The sequence below is a fragment of the Dermochelys coriacea genome, chromosome 3, assembly GCF_009764565.3.
Source record: "Dermochelys coriacea isolate rDerCor1 chromosome 3, rDerCor1.pri.v4, whole genome shotgun sequence".
Lineage (NCBI taxonomy): Eukaryota > Metazoa > Chordata > Testudines > Dermochelyidae > Dermochelys > Dermochelys coriacea.
Window position 1 is genome coordinate 137,571,838 of NC_050070.1, and position 24,869 is coordinate 137,596,706.

The 24,869-nt window shown below is 39.3% G+C and overlaps 1 protein-coding gene across 2 annotated transcripts in view; it reads left to right on the forward strand.

Moving 5' to 3' along the window:
* RYR2 (ryanodine receptor 2) overlaps positions 1-24,869 on the forward strand; it is a 735,866-nt gene that overhangs the window by 509,610 nt on the left and 201,387 nt on the right. For both annotated transcript variants that reach the window (XM_043511417.1, XM_038395332.2), the window contains 7 exons: positions 6,460-6,600; positions 8,060-8,223; positions 12,655-12,733; positions 13,526-13,615; positions 15,106-15,243; positions 19,522-19,599; positions 23,598-23,673. In XM_043511417.1, coding sequence (XP_043367352.1) covers positions 6,460-6,600; positions 8,060-8,223; positions 12,655-12,733; positions 13,526-13,615; positions 15,106-15,243; positions 19,522-19,599; positions 23,598-23,673 — 766 coding nt within the window. The remainder of the gene's footprint in view (positions 1-6,459; positions 6,601-8,059; positions 8,224-12,654; positions 12,734-13,525; positions 13,616-15,105; positions 15,244-19,521; positions 19,600-23,597; positions 23,674-24,869) is intronic.

Sequence of the window (24,869 nt, forward strand, 5' to 3'; positions counted from 1 at the left end):
ATCACTCTAGCAGGAAGTAAGGGGAAAAAGTATTCTTTGTGACAGCCTCTAATGCTCACTTCTGATCAGTCCATACGGAAGCATAAAGTTCATGCCTCATCTCTGTCACCCCTTCCAATTCTGTCCTTTCTTCAAGCCAATGTGTCAAGGTTCCTTCCCCACTCTGAACGCTAGGGTACAGATGTGAGGACCCGCATGAAAGACCTCTTAAGCTTATTCTTACCAGCTTAGGTTAAAAACTTCCCCAAAGTACAAACTTTGCCTTGTCCTTGAATAGTATGCTGCCACCACCAAACCTTAAACAAAGAACAAGGAAAGAGCCCACTTGGAGACATCTTCCCCCAAAATATTCCCCCCCCCCAAGTCCTACACCCCCTTTCCTGGGGAAGGCTTGATAATAATCCTCACCCAATTGGTACAGGTGAACACAGACCCAAACCCTTGGATTTTAAGAACAATGAAAAATCAATAAGGTTCTTAAAAGAAGAATTTTAATTAAAGAAAATGTAAAAGAATCACCTCTGTAAAATCAGGAAGTTAAATACGTTACAGGGTAATCAGATTCAAAACATAGAGAATCCCTCTAGGCAAAACCTTAAGTTACAAAAAGACACAAAAACAGGAATGTACATTCCCTCCAGCACAGCTTATTTTACAAGCTATTAAACAAAAGAAAATCTAACACATTTTTGAGCTAGATTACTTACTAACTTTATAGGAGTTGTAAGGCTGCATTCCTGGTCTGTTTCCGGCAAAAACATCACACAGACGGACCAAACCCTTTGTTCCCCCCGCTCCAGATTTGAAAGTATCTTGACCCCTCATTGACCATTTTGGGTCAGGTGCCAGCGGGGTTACCTTAGCTTCTTAACCCTTTACAGGTGAAAGGATTTTGTCTCTGTCCAGGAGGGATTTTATAGCACTGTATACAGAAAGGTGGTTACCCTTCCCTTTATATTTATGACACCTTGTAAAAAAGAAACAAGATGGAGAGAGGGTAAGAGAGAGATGATTCCAAGGCATAAATAGAGCAAAGGTCATATAAATTTCTGGGTGTCTCCCCAGGATCTCCAGCTTGGGTTCTTGTGTTAGTCTCTCTCCTACCAGAAAACTGATTCATTTTCTCTGTATGCAGTATTGTAGCTGTGTTGGTCCAAGGATATTACCTTGACGAAGCTGGGTGAGGTAATATCTTTTATTGAACCAACTTCAGTTGGCGATAGAGACTAGCTTTTGAACTTACACAGAGCTCTTCTTCAGGTCTGGGAAAGGAACTCAGAGTGTCACCACTAAATACAAGATTGAGCTGATAGTTTACCATAAGTAGCTAGTACATATTCTAAGGGGGACCATTCAAGGTGAAGTGGACTGTTAACACTCCTATCGTCATAGGACAAAAAGGGAGGTTAGTGGGTTATAGAATTTTGTAATAAGCCATAAATCCAGTGTCTTGTTCAAGACCATGAATTTTAGTGTCTAGCAAAGTTATAAATTTTAAGCTCCTGGGCTCATTTTCTGGAAGTGTTGTGCAGGTTTCCTTTGAGGATGAGGTCTGATAGTGGGCTACTCTGGGATGTCTGAGGAATCCAGATCTTTTTCCTACCATTCAGGTTGTCTTCAGGCTCCAAAGGTTTTATCGTCTCCTGTTGATACTGGTTGCGGCTTTGTTCCATGAAGGCATACACTTATATCCTTACTTAGACAAGATCCCCAACACAGAGTCCTCAGAGTAAAGCCTTAGTGTGCCAAGTGCTGAATCATTCACCACCGTATATCCTACTGCTTTCTAGTGAACCATGAAAAATCACTTCTGATGATTTCCCAGCACAGCTTTCGGCAAGGCATTTCGGCTATTCTCCTTTTATTTTGCCTTTTCTCCATCCTTTTATAAGAAGAAGGTCATGCTTAATTTCATCTGTCACCTCTCTTGGGTAGAGACTTGTGCCTCTCTCCCTCCTGACTGGGGGTTTTCCAGGCTACAGAGTTTCTTGCTTGCACTGTGGTGTCTTCAGCTAGCCAGACTGCATGGAAGGCCAGTGTCTGCATTTTGCTTTCTCTCCGGAGGTTATGAACAATGTGATTGCCCTCAGTTACAAGGAACCACACAGCTTATTATAAGCAAGCAGGTTTATTCTTAAGGTGAAAGCATTACAGAGAAAAAGTTTTAAAAACAATATAAAAACCTACATGAATTCTAAAAGCTTACCAGAGATCACCCCAGCTCCCAACTTGGGCTCTGGTAGCTGTCGGTCCTTCAAAACCCATAGCTGGATTGTCCCAGTGGTTACAAGATCATGACTGTCTCAGAACCTGCACATGGGTTGGGCAGAGCAGCCATTTCTTTTTAAAGCTCAGGTCTTTGATCTTGGTCTTCAGTAACAGATCAGCAGCACACAGGGCATAGCCCCAAAAGACTGGGTTTTTGCATAACTGGAGTTGAGGGATTTGAATTCACCTCCATCTAGATATTCCCCAGGAAAACCACTTAACACTTTTTGTTCCAAAAAGTCCATTCTTGTCTGGCACATCGTTTAATGTGGTCCTATGAACCCCCAGTTCTCACATCTGTCACATCTCCCTCCTCAAGAGGTTACATACAGTCTCACCCCACAATACCACTATGTCATTCATTTAATACAATGGACGCTAAAGGTACTTAAACTTAATTCAATAAGGATATGGCAGGAAATTGTCAGATCTGTCACAGCTATGATTCAACAGGTGTGATGAAGATTTAGATGATTCCCATTACATATCTTGATCTTTGTTTAGTTCTGAAAATACTTGGGTTCTCTTTTTAAATCCATGGGAGCAGTAATGTGGACTTCAAATATATAATTACATTTTTGATTGTGGTCAAAATCCTCCCTCCCTCCATTCTCTGCAGGATTTTCTGAAGATTTTAGGGAGTTATAACTTTGAATTTAGTATTATAAGGTACTATGAACATTTTCAGTTTTGTGTCTCGTGATTTGTTCTGACTTATGAGAAGATGAAGGTCCGTTGCCTTGTATACTGGCTGTAATTCAGAATATTTTGTTTGTTTACTTGAGTCATCTATCTATGTAACTTTTTTTCTCTCTGCAGGATTGTTGAAATAGATGAACAAAAAAATCTAGCTTAATATTTTTTTCTTTTATTCCCTGGAACTCTCCTGTAAAGAGATAACGATATATCTGTTGTTTAACTTCCATGCCAACAACTGTTCTTTAGATATTCTAAAGAGTCCTCCACTTTAGTGACAATACATCATATTAGGGGCTTATTCCTTCACCTGCTTACTTCCCTGGTCCTTCTTGCATGAACAGAGAGCAACAATACCCGGAATCCAAAGGTGCAAACAATTCGATATTTATTAGAGTGAACTTCCAGCAAGCATGATTCCAGATTCCTTCCTTAGTGTCCCCCTTCCCAGCTCTGACACCACAGAGCCTTACCTGTGTCCCTGTTCCAATGTCCCCCCCTTAGCAAAACATGATTCCAATTTTCCCACTCCCATTCCCTGTTCCCATTCCCCCCCCCCCTTTACTTCCTGATTGACTACAGACTATATAGTAAAACTTGAGTTCTGCTTAGCTATACCATAACCAATCATTTTCCTGAAATTTAACTAACCAATCCTAACATATTGTAACATGATTATTTAACCAATTATATCCCACCACCTTAATTAGTTTTCACCCAGCAAAATTAATTATACAGCAGACAGAAACAATCACAGAACCAGACAGAGATTATACAAACAATAGGGAAAGGGGGCCTACAATGATAGAACAACACAGAAATGAGGATTTCACATCCCAGCTATTGATAAGTGAGTTCTTGCCAGACAGGATGCTATCAAACTAAATTTCCTTTTACATTTTCTAGGCACGTCCCTTTCTCTGGAGGCGATAAGCATTATCAGGACAGGGTTGTATTCCTAACAGCCCAATAGCATCTTATTTCAATGTGACTAGTTTGGAATGTGAGGCTGTGACCATTCGCTTCCCAGCTTATGGCTGCCTCTGCTGCTTAGCCAAAGATCTTAGCCTAAGAACAGGGCCTCAGACTGTCACAGTAAGAGAAGGCCCTTACCCTTGCAGACTGATTTTGATTCTTTCTTTTATACCTCTATAATTCGCTAAGTGATAAGAATACACCTAAATACTTAGAGTATAGGCCTTTACAGACAGACCTGAATATCTATATCCTAACACATCATGAGTGACGTTATTTTGAAACTATAATAATGTCAAGATTCCAGCCCAGTAGACTAAAATAGAATGAAAATAGGGACCAAGAGCTTTCCAAAAGGTGTATTCCATACACAATGGAATCATGCTTTTATAATGCCACTTCTCTTTCTGGTAATTTTTAAAAAATATGCAGTCCCCTGATGCTTTGTTGTTGCTCTTAAGAGTCTGACTCAGCAAATGTCTTTTGACTTTTGACTTTTGCAGTGCTGACAAAAATTTTACTTTATTGCTGCTGGCCTCCTGGTGAAAGCAATTTCAAAATATCAAGAATTCAGTTTTGTTGCCTTTCACAAAAGTTTCGTAGAGCATACATTCTCAGCCTGGGGCTTATGATCCTCAGGGTGGGGCAAACAGGTCCAAGGGACTCTGACCACCCTTCCTTTCATTTATAGGGAGATGGGAAGGGGAGTCCTGAAACTCTTTGCTGGTGTAAGATAGGGTCATGGTATTGAGAAGGTTAAGAACTTCTGTCATAGAACAATGCTATCAGTATGCCTTCAGGATGATAAATGGTATGCTGCTCTCAACATAAATAACTTCTTTAGATTTAAGACTGCCCCAAGATTTCTGAGAAAAAAATATTGTATAGAAAGTAAATTATGTGCAGAAATAAAATAATCTCCAGAAGTCTGTTTTCAACTTTTACAATCAATGTTAAAGTTAAAAGCAAAAATTGTCATGTTTCAAGGAGTTTATTTCTCTGAGCGCCTTTAATTTTCAGTTTTTAAGTGAATCATGAAGGATTAAAATTATTTATCCTTTTAATAGCATCTTTCATCTAAATTCTCAAAGCACTTCATCTCAATTAAGTTTAAGAATGCACCTTTGAGATACAAGAGGTGTAAGTATTATTTATACCTGTTTCACAGATGGGTAAACTCAGTGCCTCAGAGGTGAACAGATTGAACAAAGGTCACAAAATGCTCACCGTTCCTCAGCCTCAGAGGTGGGAAGGCTTTGCCTGGACGAGCAGGGAGGAAAATATATCCCTTGGCCCCTTTAAAGATTTCCCCCTTGTTTCTTCCCCTCCTCATGGGAACCCAGTCTCTTTGTGGATTTGAGGACGGGAAGAGGGGGACTTTCTGGGTCAGAAGGAGGCAACATAAACTTATTAGCCCCTGTGCACCCAAGGGAGAGCTTATAAACCCTTCCCCCTGTCCAGGGCATCATTCTGTGCCCATTTCTGCCAGTTGGAATTAGAGGAGGACCAGGTTTTTGGGCCTTGCTGTGAACATCATACTAGATGTATTTTGGGGGGTTGGGATGGAATTTCTCCCTTAGTGCCAAATTGGTGTGGGCAATGTAGGGTTTTTTCAGTTTCCTCTCAGCAGGCGAGGGACCTGGTGGAAAGAGGTTAGTTTTTTAAATTCATTTTGTCACAATTTTGCTGGTGTCCAGTGCAAATGTTTGTTCACTAGGCAGTCTGGTTCCTTGAAAAATTAGAATTTGAAGCAGATTAGGAGAAGGCAGCTCCTAAAGAAGGTGGAGAATGGGGATGGTACTCCTAATGTCCGGTACACTAAGGAGACAACCCCTTCTTCCCTATCCACTTATCCTTCATACAAGGGGATGCTGGAACCAGGCAGAAGAGAGGGGTGGGGGGTTGACAGAAGCCTTCTACCAAATTGTACAGATTACAGAAGGAAGGATGAGCTGCACTGGATGAGTTATTGCTGGATAGTTCCAAGACATATTGCTTAATAATTTTGCTGCCTAGTTAAATCACATTCCTGATGTCTTGTCTTGTCTTGTCTTCCTGCAGCAGTCATTGGTAGAGTCCAGAATAAAATGCAGGATGCAAACACTTTGGGTGATATCTTGGCTTTATTGAAGTCTGTTGGAACTTTGCCATTGACTTCAATAGGGTGAGGACCTCACCTTCTTTCCTATGCTTAAGCACTAGACCACACATGTTACAACAAGTGCCATCTAAGGTTAAGCCGTAACATTAATCTGAAATCTAAAAGAATTACAGAATATTAAGAATTGGAAAAGTGTAAAATGCTTAGCCACTGTTTTTAAATTGTAATTATTATTAATAATTTTCCTTATTGGATTCTAAGGCAAATAGTATATTAGAACATGAATTTCTTGAATGAATTGAGAGACTGTTCTAGTGTGTAATTATTGTGTGGATCATATAGTGTTTGAATGTAAAGATAGATAAACACAATCAATTATGTTATATATTTTGGATGCTTTCAAAATATTTGTGTTCTAGTTACTGACAAATCATTATGAAAGATGCTGGAAATATTATTGCCTGCCAAGTGGGTGGGGCAACTTTGGTGCTGCATCGGAAGAAGAACTTCATTTATCCAGAAAGTTGTTCTGGGGTATCTTTGATGCCCTGTCTCAAAAGGTAATTTTTATATAGTTCTCCATGATCACAATGTACGCTGATCATTTCTATTCAAAGTCTTTATTTCAACTGAATTAATGATATCAAAATTATGTAATTACATTATAAATTCTTCTGCATCAATTAAGAAAAATACATGCACAACAGATTATGCGGCCAACTTCAAATGTGCTAAAGCTATATGTGTTTTTAATACTATTTAATCAAATAGCTAATAATAGTGTATACTTATAAGATCCTCAAAATGCTTGTTTAACAATTTGTCAAGGAATATGCTGCTTCCATGATAAATATAATCATTTTAAAAAATAAAATGGTATCCATGCAATCCTGTATTGGTCCAATCCTGTATACCCTTACATTTTATTTGTCTTTTTGTTTATATGACTTCTTATTACTGTACAGTAAAAGAGAGCCCTTCCAACAATCTTACCTTGACAATCTTTAAAAACACACCAATACACAGACTCATCTGTTACCACAGATGAAATCAATTCATGCAGCAACAGCATTAATATAACAAATGTTAATTCATCTCTCCACCAAATCCCCACCAGAGTCCTACACCACCTCTATTCAGTCCTCCCCATCACTTATCTCATCACAGGTAAGGAGGAAAAATGGGCCTTGTAGTGTGTCCTGAAGGTTAACAACCTCTGGCTGTTATAGACTAAGAAGGGAAGCATACTTAATCCTTGCTTACACAGTAGGACCTTTTAGTTCTATGGACCCACTCACTGTAATAAGGACTACTTATATGAGTATGAGTTTGTAGGATCAGGCCCTATATTATACACTATAGTAGCACTAATGAAATGTATCTAGACGTTAAGTTTAATTTGTTATAAGTATCTATAATATCTTTTCAGGACTTGTTTCCTCCTTGGAAGAAAAACTTTTGAGTAATTTAATAAATTTAAATCATGCAAATGTTTATTACAGCTGTTTTTTCATGATCATTTAAAAATTTTAAACATGAGCTCAACTATCTTTGAAATATCATCTATACCTTTTCTGAACAAGACTTAGATCATACATTTGGACATTATATAGTGTTTTTTTCCCCTAACCTGATGAGGATTTCACCATGATGGGAAGCCATTTGGTATAGAAAATCCAGGTTCTTGGACAAGTGTTGGATATTCCTCTGCTTTACTCTGTTCTGGCACCTCGTGAGGGACCAGTCCGGCTCCCACCAAAGTGAATAATCGTTTTTCGATCGACTTCAATGAAAGCAGGATTTGGTCCTAAGTCTAGCTTCAGTATTCAGTAGTATTTCAGTGTAGTTGAGACATCAGTTTTTTTATTTTCAGAACCGAGATTCTATTTCACATTTTTTAAAAAAGTTGTTCCATTACAATTATATTTCATGTATGGCTATAATGATGAATCAATTTTAATAATAATAGAAATAATCTCCATTCACCACTGTGTCTTTTTATCCCATGTTTCTTCACAGAAGTATGAAGAGGAACTGTTCAAACTGGCTTTGCCCTGCCTGAGTGCAGTTGCAGGAGCTTTACCCCCAGACTACATGGAATCCAATTATGTCAGTATGATGGAAAAACAGGCTTCAATGGATTCAGATGGGAACTTTAACCCACAACCTGTTGATACTTCAAAGTATGAACTTTTTCTGTTGCAGCTCATTTTTACCATGAACAGTTTAAACCTGTAACGGAAATATGGTAGTAAAGAAAACACATAAGTACATGCCCATCTTGAATTACCATCCTTAAGATAGAATGGGGGGCTTGTTTGGTTGTAAAACATGAAAGACCCAAGTGGTTCACTATATATTCCTTGGGCACCTTACCACAAATGAGAAATTTTCAGCATGGCAATTAAACTACCTGAACCCATTTGTTCTCGGAAGCACCTAGTACACTTTTGGGAGTTGTAAAAGTAAATAATAATGAATAGTTAACAGGAGCCAAGTGCTAAATTCCTGTGACTGCCACTTAAATATTATTCTGCAAAATGTGGTGGTGATTGTATATTGATGGTAATGCCTTTTTATCCAGAAGTACTCCAAGCTACAGGCCACGTTCTGGCTGTTTTGCACAGGTGTGCCAAGATGGGGAGTGGGCAGAAGGAGCGCTTCTTTAGCTTGCCACGTCTTTGTAATGGGCAGCCAGAATCCCACTGTTTGTGTCCTATGAGTGCAAGAGCCAGCGATTTTATACACTCAAAGTGCACAAAGCCCAAATGGATCTAATATCCTGGATGTGACCATAGCCCCATACTTCTGCACACACAATGATGATAAAAACTTGACAGAAATAAGACCACATGCTACTTCTTCAACAAGATTACTTCTAGGTATGGCTTCGCAAGTGCCCTTATATACATTCTGTCTATCTCAGCACTCAACAGGCAGAATACCTCAAATAGCTGCCACTGGTGCACTGGGCTTATGCACACACACACCCGTAATGTGACGATGGCTGCAAAAGCCACAATCTAGCCTTGAATAGAGGAATCATGTTGCCCACCACTAAAGTACAATCACCTCTGAAGTGTAATGTGCTAAGTGTCTAACTACATAACAGTCCTACACAACCATTTAGGACATGAAATGAAGATTACTTTATCCAGTTGATATAACAAATAACAAAATAATTAGAGTTTGCCCAGCTCTCTGGTGGCCATACTCCTGGCTGTGAAAAAGTGTTGTTATGGGACTTTCAAGGACGATAATTTGTCAAGACTGGTTTTTAAGCTCTTTCAAAAGACATCGTCTGAAGCATCAGTTTCCCCTTAGTGCCATACTAAGGCATTGGTTCAAAGAGCAAGTACTGCCTTACCAATATCACCTCCATCATGAGTTGTTTACCTGCCAGTCCCCCATCGAAGTACTAACCAGGCCTGACCCCGTTTAGAAATGATTATAGGTGATGTGGCTGCAGGCTTAACTGCAGCTGCAATTTGTTCTATTTGTGACTTCATGCAGAGTACTGTATTGTGCCCCTTAAAACCCCCCCAAAGCCCCCTGCTGAGCACACATGATGAATCTTTTGTGGCTTCTTCCTACTTCATACCTCGATAAATTTTTGCACAGTACTACACTAATTGTTAACTACTTGGACTAATTACTGTTGTACATCTCTCTTTTCTGTGATCCTATGACAAAGGATTAAAGGACAGACTCTCCTTGCTTCCCAGTAGGTGGCACTATAATATTGTTTATCCCTTAATCCACTGTCATAGAATGGGAGAAGAGGGTACTATGACAAACAATTATCAGTAAGCGATTTTCCTTTTCTTTTGTAAGAGCACAAGTGTAGGAGACTGCTTTGTATGATAAATTGTTCATTTGAAAATGTTCTGTAGCAGTGGTCTCCAACCTTTTTACACCCAAGTTCACTTTTAGAATTTAAGGGCAATCCAGGATCTACGCAAAAAGAACAGTTAGTCTCTAAGGTGCCACAAGTACTCCTTTTCTTTTTGCGACTACAGACTAACACGGCTGCTACTCTGAAAGGAGTACTTGTGGCACCTTAGAGACTACAAATTTATTTGAGCATAAGCTTTTGTGAGCTACAGCTCACTACACTGCCCCTTCCTCAAAGTCCCACCCCACTAACTCTGTTCCCCCCCCATCACTCGCTCTCCCCCACCCTGACTCACTTTCACCAGGCTCAGACAGAGTTTGGGAGGGCAGGCTGGCTCTGGGCTGGAGCCAAGGGATTCACAGTGTGGGAGGAAACTCTGGGTTGAGCCTGGGGCCGGAGGTTGGAGTGCAGGAGGGAGCTCTGGGCTGGGGCACAGTGTTGGAGTGCAGGAGGGGGTACAAGGTGCTGGTTCTGGGAGGGGGGTCAGGGCTGGGGCAGAGTGTTTGGATGCAGGAGGGGGTGGGGGTGCTACTCTGGGAGGGGGGTCAGGGCTGGGGTTTGGGGTAGTACTTATCTCTAAAGAAGGCTCCCTGCCTACCCTGGCCCCCCCGCTCCTGGAAGGGGCCAACGTGCCTCTGTAGCCCCTGGGGGGGGGAGGGGGGGCGGCATGCTGTCCCTCTCTGCAAGAGCCCTGCCTTCCAGCCATGGGTCTGTGCTGGTTGCTTCCAGGAGCAGTGTGGAGGCAGGGAAGGCCGGGAGCCTGTCTTAGTGGCAGCCCCGCTGTGCTGCCAGAGATCGGGATCGGCTGGTTGGTGACCACTGTTCTATAGTATTTGTTTTTGTTTGAAAGAAAAGTATTACTGCTCTTTCTGTAGTGGTAAATAAATATCAACTTCAGTACTCTCTTGTGCACCTGAAAGATTGCTAGTTTATTTGCATGTTGATTTTTTAATTTTTCATATTGAATGGCTTTTAGGCATTCAATGGGATCTGAAATTTGTACCTTTTTGAGTGGCTATAAGCTGCAGTATTTCAATTATATAATGAAATTTGCAGGTTTATAATATGCTTTAACAAGAGGTGGTTGACAGTGAATTTATATTATGTATATAATATGCACTGTATTTCTGGAAAATAGGAACTGAAATTTATGTTAAAACACAAATAAGTTGATGTTAATAATCTAAATCCATATCAGAAAACTTCAGCACATTTTGTACGTCATTAGACACATAGACTTTAATGCCGGAAGGGACTATTGTGATCATCTAGTCTGACCTCTTGCACATCTCAAGTCACAGAACCTCACCCACCCACTCCTGTAATAGAGACATAACCTGTGGCTGAGTTACTGAAGTCCTCAAATCATGATTTAAAGACTTCAGGTTACAGAGAATCCATCATTTACTCTAGTTTAAACCTGAAAGTGACCCATGCTGCAGAGGAAGGTGAAAAACTCTTAGGGTCTCTGCCAGTATGGCCTAGGGGAAAATTCCTTCCCACCCCAAATATGGCAATTAGTTGGACCCTGCGCACAATGACAAGACTCACCAGTCAGACACCTGGGAAAGAATTCCCTGTAGTAACTCAGAGTCCTCCCCATCTAGTGTGCCATCTGCAGCCATTGAGGATATTTCCTACTAGCAGTCACTGATGGTCCACATGCCATTGTAGGCAGTCTCATCATACCATTCCCTCCATAAACTTATCAAGCTCAGTCTCAAAGCCAGTTAGGTTTATTGCCCCACTGCTCCCCTTCGAAGGCAGTTCCAGACTGTCACTCCTTTGTTAATTAGAAACCTTCATCTAATTTCAAGCCTAAACTTGTTGCTGGCCAGTTTATTCCCCTTTGTTCTTGTGTCAATGTTGGCACTTACTTTAAATAACTCCTCTCCTTCCCTGGCATTTATCCCTCTGATGTATTTATACACAGCAATCATATTCCCCCTCCCCCCCCCAGTCTTCTGTTGGTTAGGCTAAGCAGGCCAAACTCTTTGAGTTTCCTCTCTTAAGATAGGTTTTCCATTCCTTGGATCATCCTAGTAGCCCTTCTCTGCACCTGTTTCAGTTTGAATTTATTTTTCTTAAACATGGGACATCAGAATTGCACACAGTATTCCAGATGAGGTCTTATCAGTGCTTTGTATAATGGTACTAACATTTTTCTATATCTACTGGTAATACTTGGTGCATCCTAGGATTGCATTAGCCTTTTTCATGGCCTCATCACATTGGTGGCTCATAGTCATCCTGTGATCAACCAATACACCCAGGTCTTTCTCCTCATCTGTCTCTTCCAACTGATATGTCTCCAGCCTATAGGAGACTTTTCACTGATTTCAGTGGGTTTTTTATCAGAATGTGGATGGGGAATCAGAGTAGCAGCCGTGTTAGTCTGTATTCGCAAAAAGAAAAGGAGTACTTGTGACACCTTAGAGACTAACAAATTTATTTGAGCATAAGCTTTCATGAGCTACAGCTCTCTTCATCGGATGCAACTGATAAAGTGAGCTGTAGCTCACGAAAGCTTATGCTCAAATAAATTTGATAGTCTCTAAGGTGCCTCAAGTCCTCCTTTTCTGTATGGGGAATGTAGCACAAGAGTACTCTCTAATTGGCAGTATATAGTGCTCTATAATTTTTCAGAAATTTTCTTTAAAAGAACCCTTTCAAATTATAACATATATAATGTATTGAAATTTGTTTTTTTCTTTTTCAGTATTACAATTCCTGAAAAGCTAGAATATTTCATTAACAAATATGCAGAACATTCTCATGATAAATGGTCAATGGAAAAGGTAACATTATATTATTTTCTTATCAAAGTGCATTCAGAATATTATGGATCTACCTATATTTTCTGAGGATTTTACTTAAGTTTTTACTCAAGTTTTTGGGGTTGTGGTAGCATTACATCAGTGATGTCTGGCCAAGACTGTATCATCATTTTTATCTTAGAGTTCTTTTTTTCAAGAGTTCTATAGCTGCACTCATCTGGTCAGAACTTGAACATACCAGCATTTTGTGTGTGTGTGTGTGTGTGTGTTGAGAAAAATGTAATTGGTAGATTTTTAAATAGTTTTGTTACTTCACACTTTAAGTTCTATTTTTTCAAGAGACATTTTATATCTCTGTAAAAACCACAGGCTTGGTGTTAAAATCTGCTGTCTCTGCCTCAAAGAGTGTTGTCCCTATTCATACAGACACCCTAGCAGAATAGTAAATAAGAAAGTATATTCAAGTGTATTTACTTTAAGATAACATAAATGTTGTGATAAAACAACAAAAGCCTGGACATTCAGAAGTAAAAATGACATTGGACCTAACTGATTCGTGTGTGTGTGTGTGTGTGTGTGTGTGTGCGCGCGTGTATGTGTGTGTGTGCGCACGCGCATGCAGCGGGGGAGGGCAGGAAGTTAGGTTTTGAGGGAGTGGTGGGGAAGGGAGCAAAAGATTTAGACTTGAATAAGAAAATAGTCTTACAGATGCATTACTCCAATTCTTTTTCATAAGTAAATAAATATAAGATTTCTGATTATTCTTTCTTCATCTTCTTGCTGCTTTTTCCTTTCTTCCTTCACTTTTTTCAGTTTACAAATGGATGGATATATGGTGAAACATATTCTGAGTCTTCCAAGGTGCAGCCATTAATGAAACAATATAAATTATTATCAGAAAAGGTGAGGAATGTGTTCATTCTTCATTACACAGATGTTTCTAAACATTTGTTTCTCTATCTTTGGTAAGAGGCATCTGGCTGTGAAATTTGGCATTTTGGCTGTCTTCACTGACACAAAGATGTTTTTTGTTTGTTTGTTTTTTTGTTTTACACAGCAAGGTAACTAATGTGGTTGTTACCTCACTGTACAATCCTAAATGGAGACAAAACACTTGTGGTTTTTATTACGAGGTAGCTAGGTGAGTTCAGCACCATAGCCCCCAATCATGGTTGGCCTCACTGAGTTTACCTTGTGTTAAAACTAAAGTGCCTTGTCTCCACTATGTTTTTACAATGTGATAGCAAACGTGTTTTCATTATCCCACAATAAAATATGCCTTTTCAATCAGTGAAAACATAGCCTTTGTCTTGTTTGGTTTGGTGTTTGTTTCAAGGAATAGAAAAAGCAGCTTGGTACTTATGATAATTAATAATTCTTGTCAGCTCTGTATTCATATCAGAGCATGCTAGCACAATGCACTGTCATTATCACCATCAGCCCTCTGGTTTTTCAGGCTACGTCAGGGCCAAACCTGTTCTGCATAACTCATCCATAAGGCTTTGAGTTTGTCACAGAAGTCACGGATTCCATGACTTTCCATCACTTCTGCTGTGGCCGGAGCACCTGGCTTAGCGGTAGCTCAGGCAGCCCCTGCATCGGCTGCTGTGGAGGCAGTTCCTGGCCAATGGCAGCTGCGGGGGCGGTGCCTGAAGGCGGAGGCAGCGCGCAGAGCTGCCTGGACATGCCTCCACCTAGGAGCTGAGCAAGGGGGATGTTGCTGCTTCTGGGGAGCCCCTTGGGTAAGCACTGCCCAGAGCCTGCCTCACCCTGTCCCCAACCCCCTGCCCACTCCCACACCCAAACTCTGCTGGTGCGGGGGGTGGAGGTGGGGAGAGCACGTAGCCAGGTTGTTGGCCCCACCAATCCCCCCTCCAGCACCAAGCAGAGGTCCCGGGCTGTGAGCTGCCGCCCACCCCCATCCCACCCCGAGCACCCAGGCCACCCTCATCCAGCACCCATGACACCCCCAAGTTTTAGTCAGGGGTATATAGTAAAAGTCATGCACGGGTCATGGGCCATGAATTTTTGTTTACTGCCCATGACCTGTCCGTGACTTTTACTAAAAATACCTGTGACTAAAACATTGCCTTACTCATCCATGATACTGAAAAAGTTCATATATCACATGTCCATATGATTTGGTTTGCATAAGAGGTTGGGGAATAAATACTTACCCTTACTGTTTCTCTTAATTGGGCTTCTTACCCATGCACAGACTGCTTCTTTGCTGTTTCTGTCCCACAGCAGGCTGTTTGCAATTTGTCTCAATGGATGTAAATTTGCAGTGCTACACAACAGGGCAGACGGCTAGTAATAGTGCATTAGATTTTATTCCATTCAGTTATATAATTATCAAGATAGTCAGTCACTCCCATGTGTACTTACCCTAGGAAAAAGAAATTTATCGGTGGCCAATCAAAGAATCTTTGAAAACCATGCTAGCTTGGGGATGGCGGATTGAAAGGACAAGGGAAGGAGATACTATGGCCCTTTATAATCGGACACGTCGCATATCTCAGACGAGTCAGGTGAGTACTGTGACAGGCTTCAAGCCATTTTATTAAAGACTATATACTGATATTTTGCCTGTCTCTGTCTTTTTACCAGAATGGTGTATTTAAAATGCAAGTGTCAAAATCTGCTTGAGATGTTCTTTAGCTTCCCCCCTGTGTCTTTATTGTAGCACTCACTTGAAGGTAAAGTTCACATGTCTATTAACCTCTTGTTTCACATGCTCAAAACTTCATGAAAACTCTCCATTTCAGTTGTAATGTTCCCTTTTTGGCCATAGCCCAAACATTAAAATCTAAGCAAAATCTGTTACCACGCTTACAAAATTGTTCCAGGGTGAAAAAATGCTTGTGGTTTTAAAAAAAGAAAAAGGAATAAAAAAAACTGTGTAAACAAAAAATACATCTCAAAGAGACTGAATTAACAAGCTGAAAATGTCCAGTTGGTTAGATCTCCCAATTGAGTAGTTCCCACATAATTTGGTATTAAACATCTTTTTTAAAATTGAGATTGAAAAATTTATGCAATTTTTGAAATTTTTCACTTCGTTTAGAGTCAGTTATGATAGTATTTATGATGATAATGTAATGCAAAGTAAGGCACACTGGAAAACATAATCACAGCTACACATACAAAATGATAGGGTCTTCATGTGCTGTTACCACTCAAGAAAGAGATCTTGAAGTCACTGTGGATAGTTCTCTCAAAACATCTTCTCAGTGTGCAGCAACAATCAAAAAAGGTAAAAATGTTAGGAATGTTAGGAAAGGAATAGATAATCAGATAGAAAATATAATGCCACTATATAAATCCATGGTACGCCCACACTCTGAATACTTATCACAAAACAGCTATATTAGAATTGGAAAAGTTCAGAGAAGGGCAACAAAGATTATGAGTGGCATGAAGCAGCTTTCATATGAGGAGAGATTAAAAAGACTGGGATTGTTCATCTTCAAAAAGAGATGACGAAGGGGGGGATATGAGGAGGTCTATAAAATAATGACTGGTGTGAAGAAAGTGAAGAGGGAAATGTTAATTCCTCTTTCACATAATACAAGAACCAAGGGGTCACCCAATGAAAATAATAGCAGGTTTAAAACAAACATAAGGAAGTACTTCTTCATACAATGCAGAGTTAACCTGTGGAACATGTTGCCAGAAGAATAACTGTGCTAAAAAAACAATTAGGTAAGTTCATGGAGGATAGGTCCATCAATGGTTATTAGCTAAGATGGTCAGGGATGCAACCTCATGCTCTGGGTGTCCTCTGACTGCTAAAAGCTGCGACTGGATGACAGGGGATGGGTCACTCGATAATTGCTTGGTTCTGTTCATTCCCTCTGAAGTATCTGGCACTGTCCATTGTCAGAAGATACTGGGCTAGATTGATTATTGGTCTGACCCAGTGTGGCCATTCTTATGTACAGCGCTGTTTGAACTGTTGTAATTAGAAAAAACATTATTTTGTATCAGAGAGAAATGAAGGAATATGTTTACAGTCTGTTGTTCATAGGAGTTGTGTGTATAATTCTAAGTAAACTGCCCTGAAAAATATTCTTAAAGATAAACAGGAGGCATTTTTCATAGGGGTCCATTGACTCTCCAGTTCATAAATATAAATATTTTCAGAAGATGTGTCATTATGAAGACTGATGATATTTTAGACCCAATCACATAAATGGCTGTCTTTTTTTTTTTAACTCTCATGTTTGATTATCTGAGCCAGTGCTGTCATGAGGCAAAGTTATCTAACTTCTGTGACAGGGTCGGGCCAGATGGCTATAGGAGAGTAATAGAAGGCAGATATATTAGCCCCAGGCTAAGCAGGTCTCTTTTCCCTGAGTAAGGTAATAGGGAAGGTTCCAGAACAATCAGGAACCTTCTGGAGACAATTAAGACAGGCTGATTAGAACACCTGCAGCCAATCAAGAAGCTCCTAGAATCAATTAAGGCAGGCTAATCAGGGCACCTAGGTTTTAAAAAGGAGCTCACTTCAGTTTGTGGTGTGCGTGTGAGGAGCTGGGAGCAAGACGAGCTGAGAGTGAGATCGCGGACTGTTGGAGGACTGAGGTGTACAAGCGTTATCAGACACTGGGAGGAAGGTCCTATGGTGAGGATAAAGAAGGTGCTGGGAGGAGGCCATGGGGCAGTAGCCCAGGGAGTTGTAGCTGTCGCACAGCTGTTCCAGGACCCTAGACAGCTGCATTCCACAGGGCCCTGGGCTGGAACCAGGAGTAGAGGGCGGGCCTGGGTTCCCCCCAAATCCTCCCAACTCCTGGTCAGACACAGGAGGAGTCGACCTGGACTGTGAATTTAGAAAAATGGCCAAGCTGAGGGCTGCTGTGAAGCTCCAAGGCGAGCAAATCCGCCAATAAGCGCAAGGCCCACCAATGTAGAGCAGGAACTTTGTCACACTTCATAAAGCACATCTTTTAAAAATCAGTGAGGAATATGGGGAAATCTGCCTACTGGTAATAATGCCATTGTCAAATAACAGTATGTAGATGATGGGAAAGAAAAGAGAATAGATAAATGGTCACGGTCAAATGAGGGAACCTGCCTCAGTTAACCAGCTTCCTTTTGTCCTTCAAGTTATCCCACACAAATGGCAAATTTAAGCTGTAACTTTGTTTTGTTGTACCAGTGGGCTAAACTTTAAATAGAATTTGTAAATTTAAAAATCATGCCTCTTTCTGGAAATATTGTTATCTCTCAGTGGTGCAACTAACAACTAAATTGACTGCAACTGTAAACACATCTGTTTATACATAAATCTGAAATATACATTAACTTTTTATTCTGTGTACTTTGTGACAACACTTTAGCTTTGATTTTTCCCCATGAAACTGTCTGCCTCTTGTGGCAGAAGAGGTATTTTCCCTAGTTTCCCGTGCTGCTGAAATATTTTCAGGGGCATCTTAGGTTGCTGAAGCTGCCATTTTAAGAAGCAGTCTTTTGTCTTTAAGCTGTCAGTATGTCCCAGGTGCTCCTTCTTTCTGATGATGTAGGGAATGTGGGAGGGGGCATCCTCTAAATGTGCCATAGAAGAGACTCGGGGACAGCCAAAACTAAAATTAAAAATAATTTTAAAAGAAAGACCAGTATCGATGATTTTACTCGGTTTTACTCACTTAAAAAAAAGACGTGGCCTACAACACTGCTAGATGACATTGACTTGGATATATTAGTAAAATACAAACTATTTTCATACTTTTGCCTTTCTCTGATGTATTAATTTTGCCTGATTAAATAGAAAAGCATGTGGCAGAAAGTAGGAGCCTTACGCTGTGTTGCCCTACCCTATGAATAGTCATTTACATCACCACAAGAGATGTGGTAGCATTTTACACTCACATTGCCCTAATTTTACACCGAGGCAATGGTCTTTTCAGAATCAAAAATGCTGTCCTAGAACACAAGTTTGAGAGAAAATATCATGGCCTTTTGACACATTGTTGAATTCATCCAGATTTTGAACTCCATTTCTAAAGTCATGCTTGGGTAATCAGAGAGAACTCAGTTCTGTTTAAACATACTGCTTAAGCATTTAGCCTTTGTCATTGTGAAATGTTACTATGGATTCAGTATTTTGTCAATACAAAAGGTTATAGAAAAGGCAATATAGCTTCAATTCAGTATAGCTTCTTCAATACCAATTTCTGCATACAGGCTAGGCTCCTTGGCAGCTTTATAAGTGCTTGGCACAGCTTACGTGAAGGGTTGTGATATAAATGTGTTCTTTTGTCTCCCCCCTCAATACTGGCCACTGAGTGCCAGGCTAGTTCTTGGGGTATATTAGCGTACCCTAAAGGCTGCTGTAATTTACACTGACTAGCAGAGGCTCAGAGGAGCTTATATGGTTGCCAGGGATTGCCAAGACATAGGACAACCTAGCCACACCTCCTGCACCAGCCGTTGTATTTTGAAGATGTCCTCCAGGACATCCTATGACAAAGGGGAGAGATTTTTACATGATTGTGACCTTTCTCTGGAAATAGTTACAATGCAAACATTGCCAGTTATCTGACTAATCTGCATTCTTAAATCTACCCCTTGTTCCAGTTAATCTGTTCCATTTTTAGTATTATTGCTGTCAGGCAAAAAAAGAAAACTCATGTAACTCTAATGTAATGCTCTCTGTTTTTCCGCCAATGGATATGTCAGTGCTCCTTTCTACCTCAAGTTTGCTTTTTCTTTAGCTGTTTGATTGCCTCAAATATCTAGGTGACATGAATCTATTAGGACCTAGTATTTGTAATACTTCATTGCTTTTTTGCACATCTGTCATTCAGGTGTCTGTAGATGCTGCCCATGGTTACACCCCTCGAGCTATCGACATGAGTAATGTTACCCTCTCCAGAGATCTGCATGTAAGTCTTATTGTAGTTAATGCATATGTATATTTTTTTTACTTAAATTTTCTTTTGTGAATTTATGTAAAACAAAAGTTCAGTGTCCTATAGTTTTAGTTAGTTCAAAAGGCACCGTTAAGGCTGAAAACTTAACATTTTACATAGGGGACAATTGACCCTGGAAGCTTTGTGTGCAGAGAATCTGATGATTTTAATGGGATTTCTGCACACAAGGGCTTGCAGGATCAGTCTTTTATTTTTTTGTGTAGCTATTAGCAAAGCTCATGGTATGATGATTTTCAAAATAAATGCTCACTACTCTTCTTTCTAAAATAAATAAATGCCAGGTCATGAGTCAGCCTTATGAAAAACCACCTTGTATTTATGAAGAAGGAAAAAGAGAAATTAACTAGGGGCATGATTTTAAATTTTAATCTTTCAGCAGATTTATAATCAGTAGCCAGTAAAAATAAAATAACTTTTCAAGTGATAAATAAATGGACAGTGATGTTTTAAAAGTATTTATTTTTCCAGAAATATTATCAGCTGTGGTAATGATTTACAGACCTATATCAATGCTTCCACTACTATTAAGAACTACCAAGTCAATATTGTTTATCATCTGATAAATCAGGATGGCCACCACACACAGTTCCCTTAGAAATAACTTCCTGCAAGTATCATATCCAGATTAGTCACCAAGTTGATTACCTGAAGTCGCTGACCAAGAACAAGGTGTTCTAGTTTTTTCCATTGTGAAATGAAATTCAAGACTCTCTTTGCCCAGCAATTCTAATAACAAAATGAAAGTTTTGATACACTGTAGAAATGGATAAGAGAAGTGGTGGTACTTACCACATCCACGATCTCAAGCTTCTCTCTTTCTCTGTGCCTAACTTAAGCCTCTTATGTATCTTTGATACAACAGGGATGCAGAAATTTATGTAAATTTCATAACAAGTATTGACAGTGGAGTATTTATTGGTCTTAAAATATATGATTTGTTGCCATTTCATTTTTTCTGATTTTCCCCTTTAATTACATGCCATTACTTCTAATTAATATCCCCTGTCATGCCTCTAAGCATTTTCTCTCCTGTTCTGGAGTTTACTGAACACAGGTCAGGTGCACAGCACTTGTAGATGATTATCATCTCTCCTTTGGCTGTTATATGGTCAGTCTACACATAATTAGGTTTTCGTTTGTATTTTAGTTATCCCTTTGGCTTATTCATGATGTTTATTACTATTCTCTGAATTTCCTGTATATTTCTGGCATTGAGATGCTAGAACTGAATGCATTATACAGAGTTGTATGGAGTGGCACTATTACCTAGTCTTTCCGTTTTTTTGCGTATGCAATCCTAAAATATCACTTAGTGGATAAACTATTGTATTGCAGTGTTCTAATAGATCTAGTTTCAGGTCTACTAGCAATCCTAGCTGTCTCTTGGTATTTCTGCTTTCCAAGTTCAATATCTTTGTCACTTTGAATATTTGTGTTTTAGCTTCTTTTTCCCCAATCTCTCAGGCTGAATTTTCTCAGGTTAAATATTATTTTGTTGCTTCCAGTCTCTATTTCTAACCACTGTAGATTTCTGTGTATCTTTCCCTGGAGTTTGCAATTTCTCCCAATTATCATTGCTATATTTTAACTAGTAAGTCATTAAACTTCCGAATACGTACTAAAGATGGTGAACAAAATTGAGTCACACTAGTTCCTGCAGCATTCCACTGGGGACTTACTCCATTATTATAACTATGCTTATCACTTATACAGGACTTCGCATATTCAAAAAGCCATACAAACATTAGTTAACCTTCACAATACTGCTGGGATGTAGATAAGCATTTATCACAGTATTACATATTGGGAAACTTAAAGCAAAGAAGCTAAGTGATTTACCTATGGCCAAACTGCAAACTGGCATAAGAACTAGAACTGAATTTAGAATTCAAGGACTTTGTGACCACCACTCCCATACTCATGATTTTACATCACACTATCTGCCATTTGTCACTGATAATTTCCCTTTGTTTACAGGTTTCAGAGTAGCAGCCGTGTTAGTCTGTATTCGCAAAAAGAAAAGGAGTACTTGTGGCACCTTAGAGACTAACAAATTTATTTGAGCATAAGCTTTCATGAGCTACAGCTCACTTCATCGGATGCAACTATAAAGTGAGCTGTAGCTCATGAAAGCTTATGCTCAAATAAATTTGTTAGTCTCTAAGGTACCACAAGTACTCCTTTCCTTTGTTTATAGCCCTCCAGTAAGTTAGAAGTCAATACTGACTGTCCTTATGATCGAGAGTAACTGGTTTCACCAGGTTTCAGAGTAGCAGCTGTGTTAGTCTGTATTCGTAAAAAGAAAAGGAGTACTTGTGGCACCTTAGAGACTAACAAGTTATTTTGAAGCTAGCTTTCAGTTAGAAGCCTACTTTTGTTCTGCAATCAGTAATATCACCACAACTAAACAAATTTAACTAAAATTTCAGTTGCATCATTATGTCAGGTTACAATTTCTCTAGTAATTTTCAAGCGGATGAGCAATGCATTTGTGAGAGATAAGGGGTAAATATGAGGTGTGATTCATTTTGATGTAACTTGAGGTTTTAATGTATCTTAAGAGCTTAGCCTACATATTCCAACTTTGACTTAAGTTGGTGGCTTTTGGAAAGGCAACTGCTTTGACAGTAGTAAAAAGTGGGTGTTTGGATTTTTGGAATTGTTAAATTAAATACATAAATGTTTTTTGTCCTGTGAAGGTACTCTACTATACCCATCTTTTCCTAGAGATTGTCTTAGTATGCAGACAAGTTATGGCCAAAATTTGCATTTAAATCCATAGATAGTCCCCTAAATGAGTGGACTGGTTTTCATATATTCTGGGCAATGAAACATTGCATTGAAGGCAATAGGAACTGTGCACCAGGTCTACATACCATAGCCCAAAAGGAATGTTACAAACTGCTCTTTCCCCTAGAGCAATTCAGTTAAGTTTGAGAGACCTGTGTAGGTTTTAACTATTTACTGAAAACCACAATAGAATCTAAATGAATGCTCTGAAGCTACAATACAGCCATTAAAGTAAGCAGTCTCACTCCCTGCTGGGCAAGGAGTACTAGATGCTGGCAGACAAAACTTCCTCTCTGTTCAAAGGTTTCTCCCTTTCTCCCTCTCCCGTGTTAGTCTGTATTCGCAAAAAAGAAAAGGAGTACTTGTGGCACCTTAGAGACTAACAAATTTATTTGAGCATAAGCTTTCGTGAGCTACAGCATGCATCCAATGAAGTGAGCTGTAGCTCACGAAAGCTTATGCTCAAATAAATTTGTTAGTCTCTAAGGTGCCACAAGTACTCCTTTTCTTTTTTGCGAATACAGACTAACACGGCTGCTACTCTGAAACCTAACATTAATCAAGACATACTAAAATGGTAATGAGATGAACATTAAAACAAGAGGGACAAATTTGCCTCACCCCAGGGATACAGGAGCGTCTAAGGGTACAGCCCGTATGGGAGCTCTCCAGTCTCCTAACAGGAATGAGAAGTGAAATTGTGATTGTGGCAGCAGATCCACAATTACCTGGATCCAGTGAATACAAACACTCATGTAAGGGGTGCAAAGTCATCGCTGACACACTACAGACTAAGTACTGGAGCAGCAGGAACATAGCGAGAGAGCTTCTCTGTGCCTACCTGCAGCCTGGGGATGGATTCCATCCCCCCGCCTGATGTAGTACTTCATATAAAACTGATTTCTTTAGCTTTTGTGCAAGGTTGAGGGAGAAATTCAGTGCAGAATAAACAACTGTATTGGGTTTAGCTGTTGAGTTCCAGGTTTGTCAGCTTGACTTATCAATAAAAAATGATAGTTTGCAATTGAACATTTAAATGTAATTTTATATATTACCTACATTACAATACCATTGCAAAATCTTGATATTAAATATAAACTGTAAAATTACCTTTCTTTGAGATTTATAACATAAATCATTAACTTCTCCATTTTCTTAAGGCAATGGCTGAAATGATGGCTGAAAACTACCATAACATATGGGCAAAGAAAAAGAAAATGGAACTGGAAGCAAAAGGTAATCATCTCTGGTTTTTTGCTTGTTTGTTTTTTGGGGTTTTGAGGTATTTTAAGTTCAGAGTGACTCAACTTAGGTTATGTGTTTATGATGCAGTATTAAAAAAGGTCAAATTAAAAAAGAAATAAAACCATTTATTTAACTTGACCCGAAAAATCAGACAGAGACAAAACAATTGTTCACAATTTTCAAATTACTTTATTATCATGATCATTATTATTTTTGAACATCCGGCAGAGTGTTAGACACTTCACAGAAATACAGAATGAGACAGTCCATACCCCAGAGAATTAGACTAATTCAATAAGGAAAAAGAGAGGGCAAGAGCTTGTTTAACTAAGACTTGTAAACATCTTATGGTTGTGTTGCATTTGGTTTCTTTTATTTCCCTTGTGATACCAGACTATTGGTCACAGGAATTAGACTTCATTCATACTATTATACATATTGCCAAGTTATCCAGCAATGTATTAATCAAGAATTATATTCATTACAGATTAAATTGACAGACATGATTAAATCTAGATTAGTTCCTTGGCTTTACAAGGAAAATAGTGTACTCTGTTTAATCTCTTCTGGTCCAGATGGTAAATATTACTATACACGATAGTTGTTACCTGCTATGTTTTCTTCTGTGTTAAAGTTAAGGTTTTTATTTATTTTATTTTTTCTGCCTTAATGCTAACATTTTATTCTGTAGATGTTATAATCTTTTAATTGCTACATGGAAAAAAATAGTGATGGCATTGTACATTTCACTGACTGGAATTCAGGTTTTTTTTCCCTCATCAAAAGATGTCAAGGCAAAGAGCAAATATGGAAATTGTTTTTTTCCTTTTTATCTCAGTTTCTATTTACGATACTGTGGTAGCTAGTGTTTTAATGGTGGCTTGACACCACTATTCATGTATTTAAACTAGAGCTCTACAGATATCAGCTGACTGCACTGTGTTAATTATACGCAATCCTACTGACTCAAATGGTGTTGCATGGGTATGACTGAAGGCAGAATTTTGAAACCATTGTCAGTGAATGTGTAAATGAAGCCTTAGTATTACTGAGCAGTAAGGCCTTATCTGGATGACCTTGTGTTGGATAAATAAAAGTGAATTTCCATATCTTACATTACATATCCCCTCATTTCAGTTTTTGTGATTTTTTTTAAAATAAAATTTATCTAACCTAAGTAGCCAGTT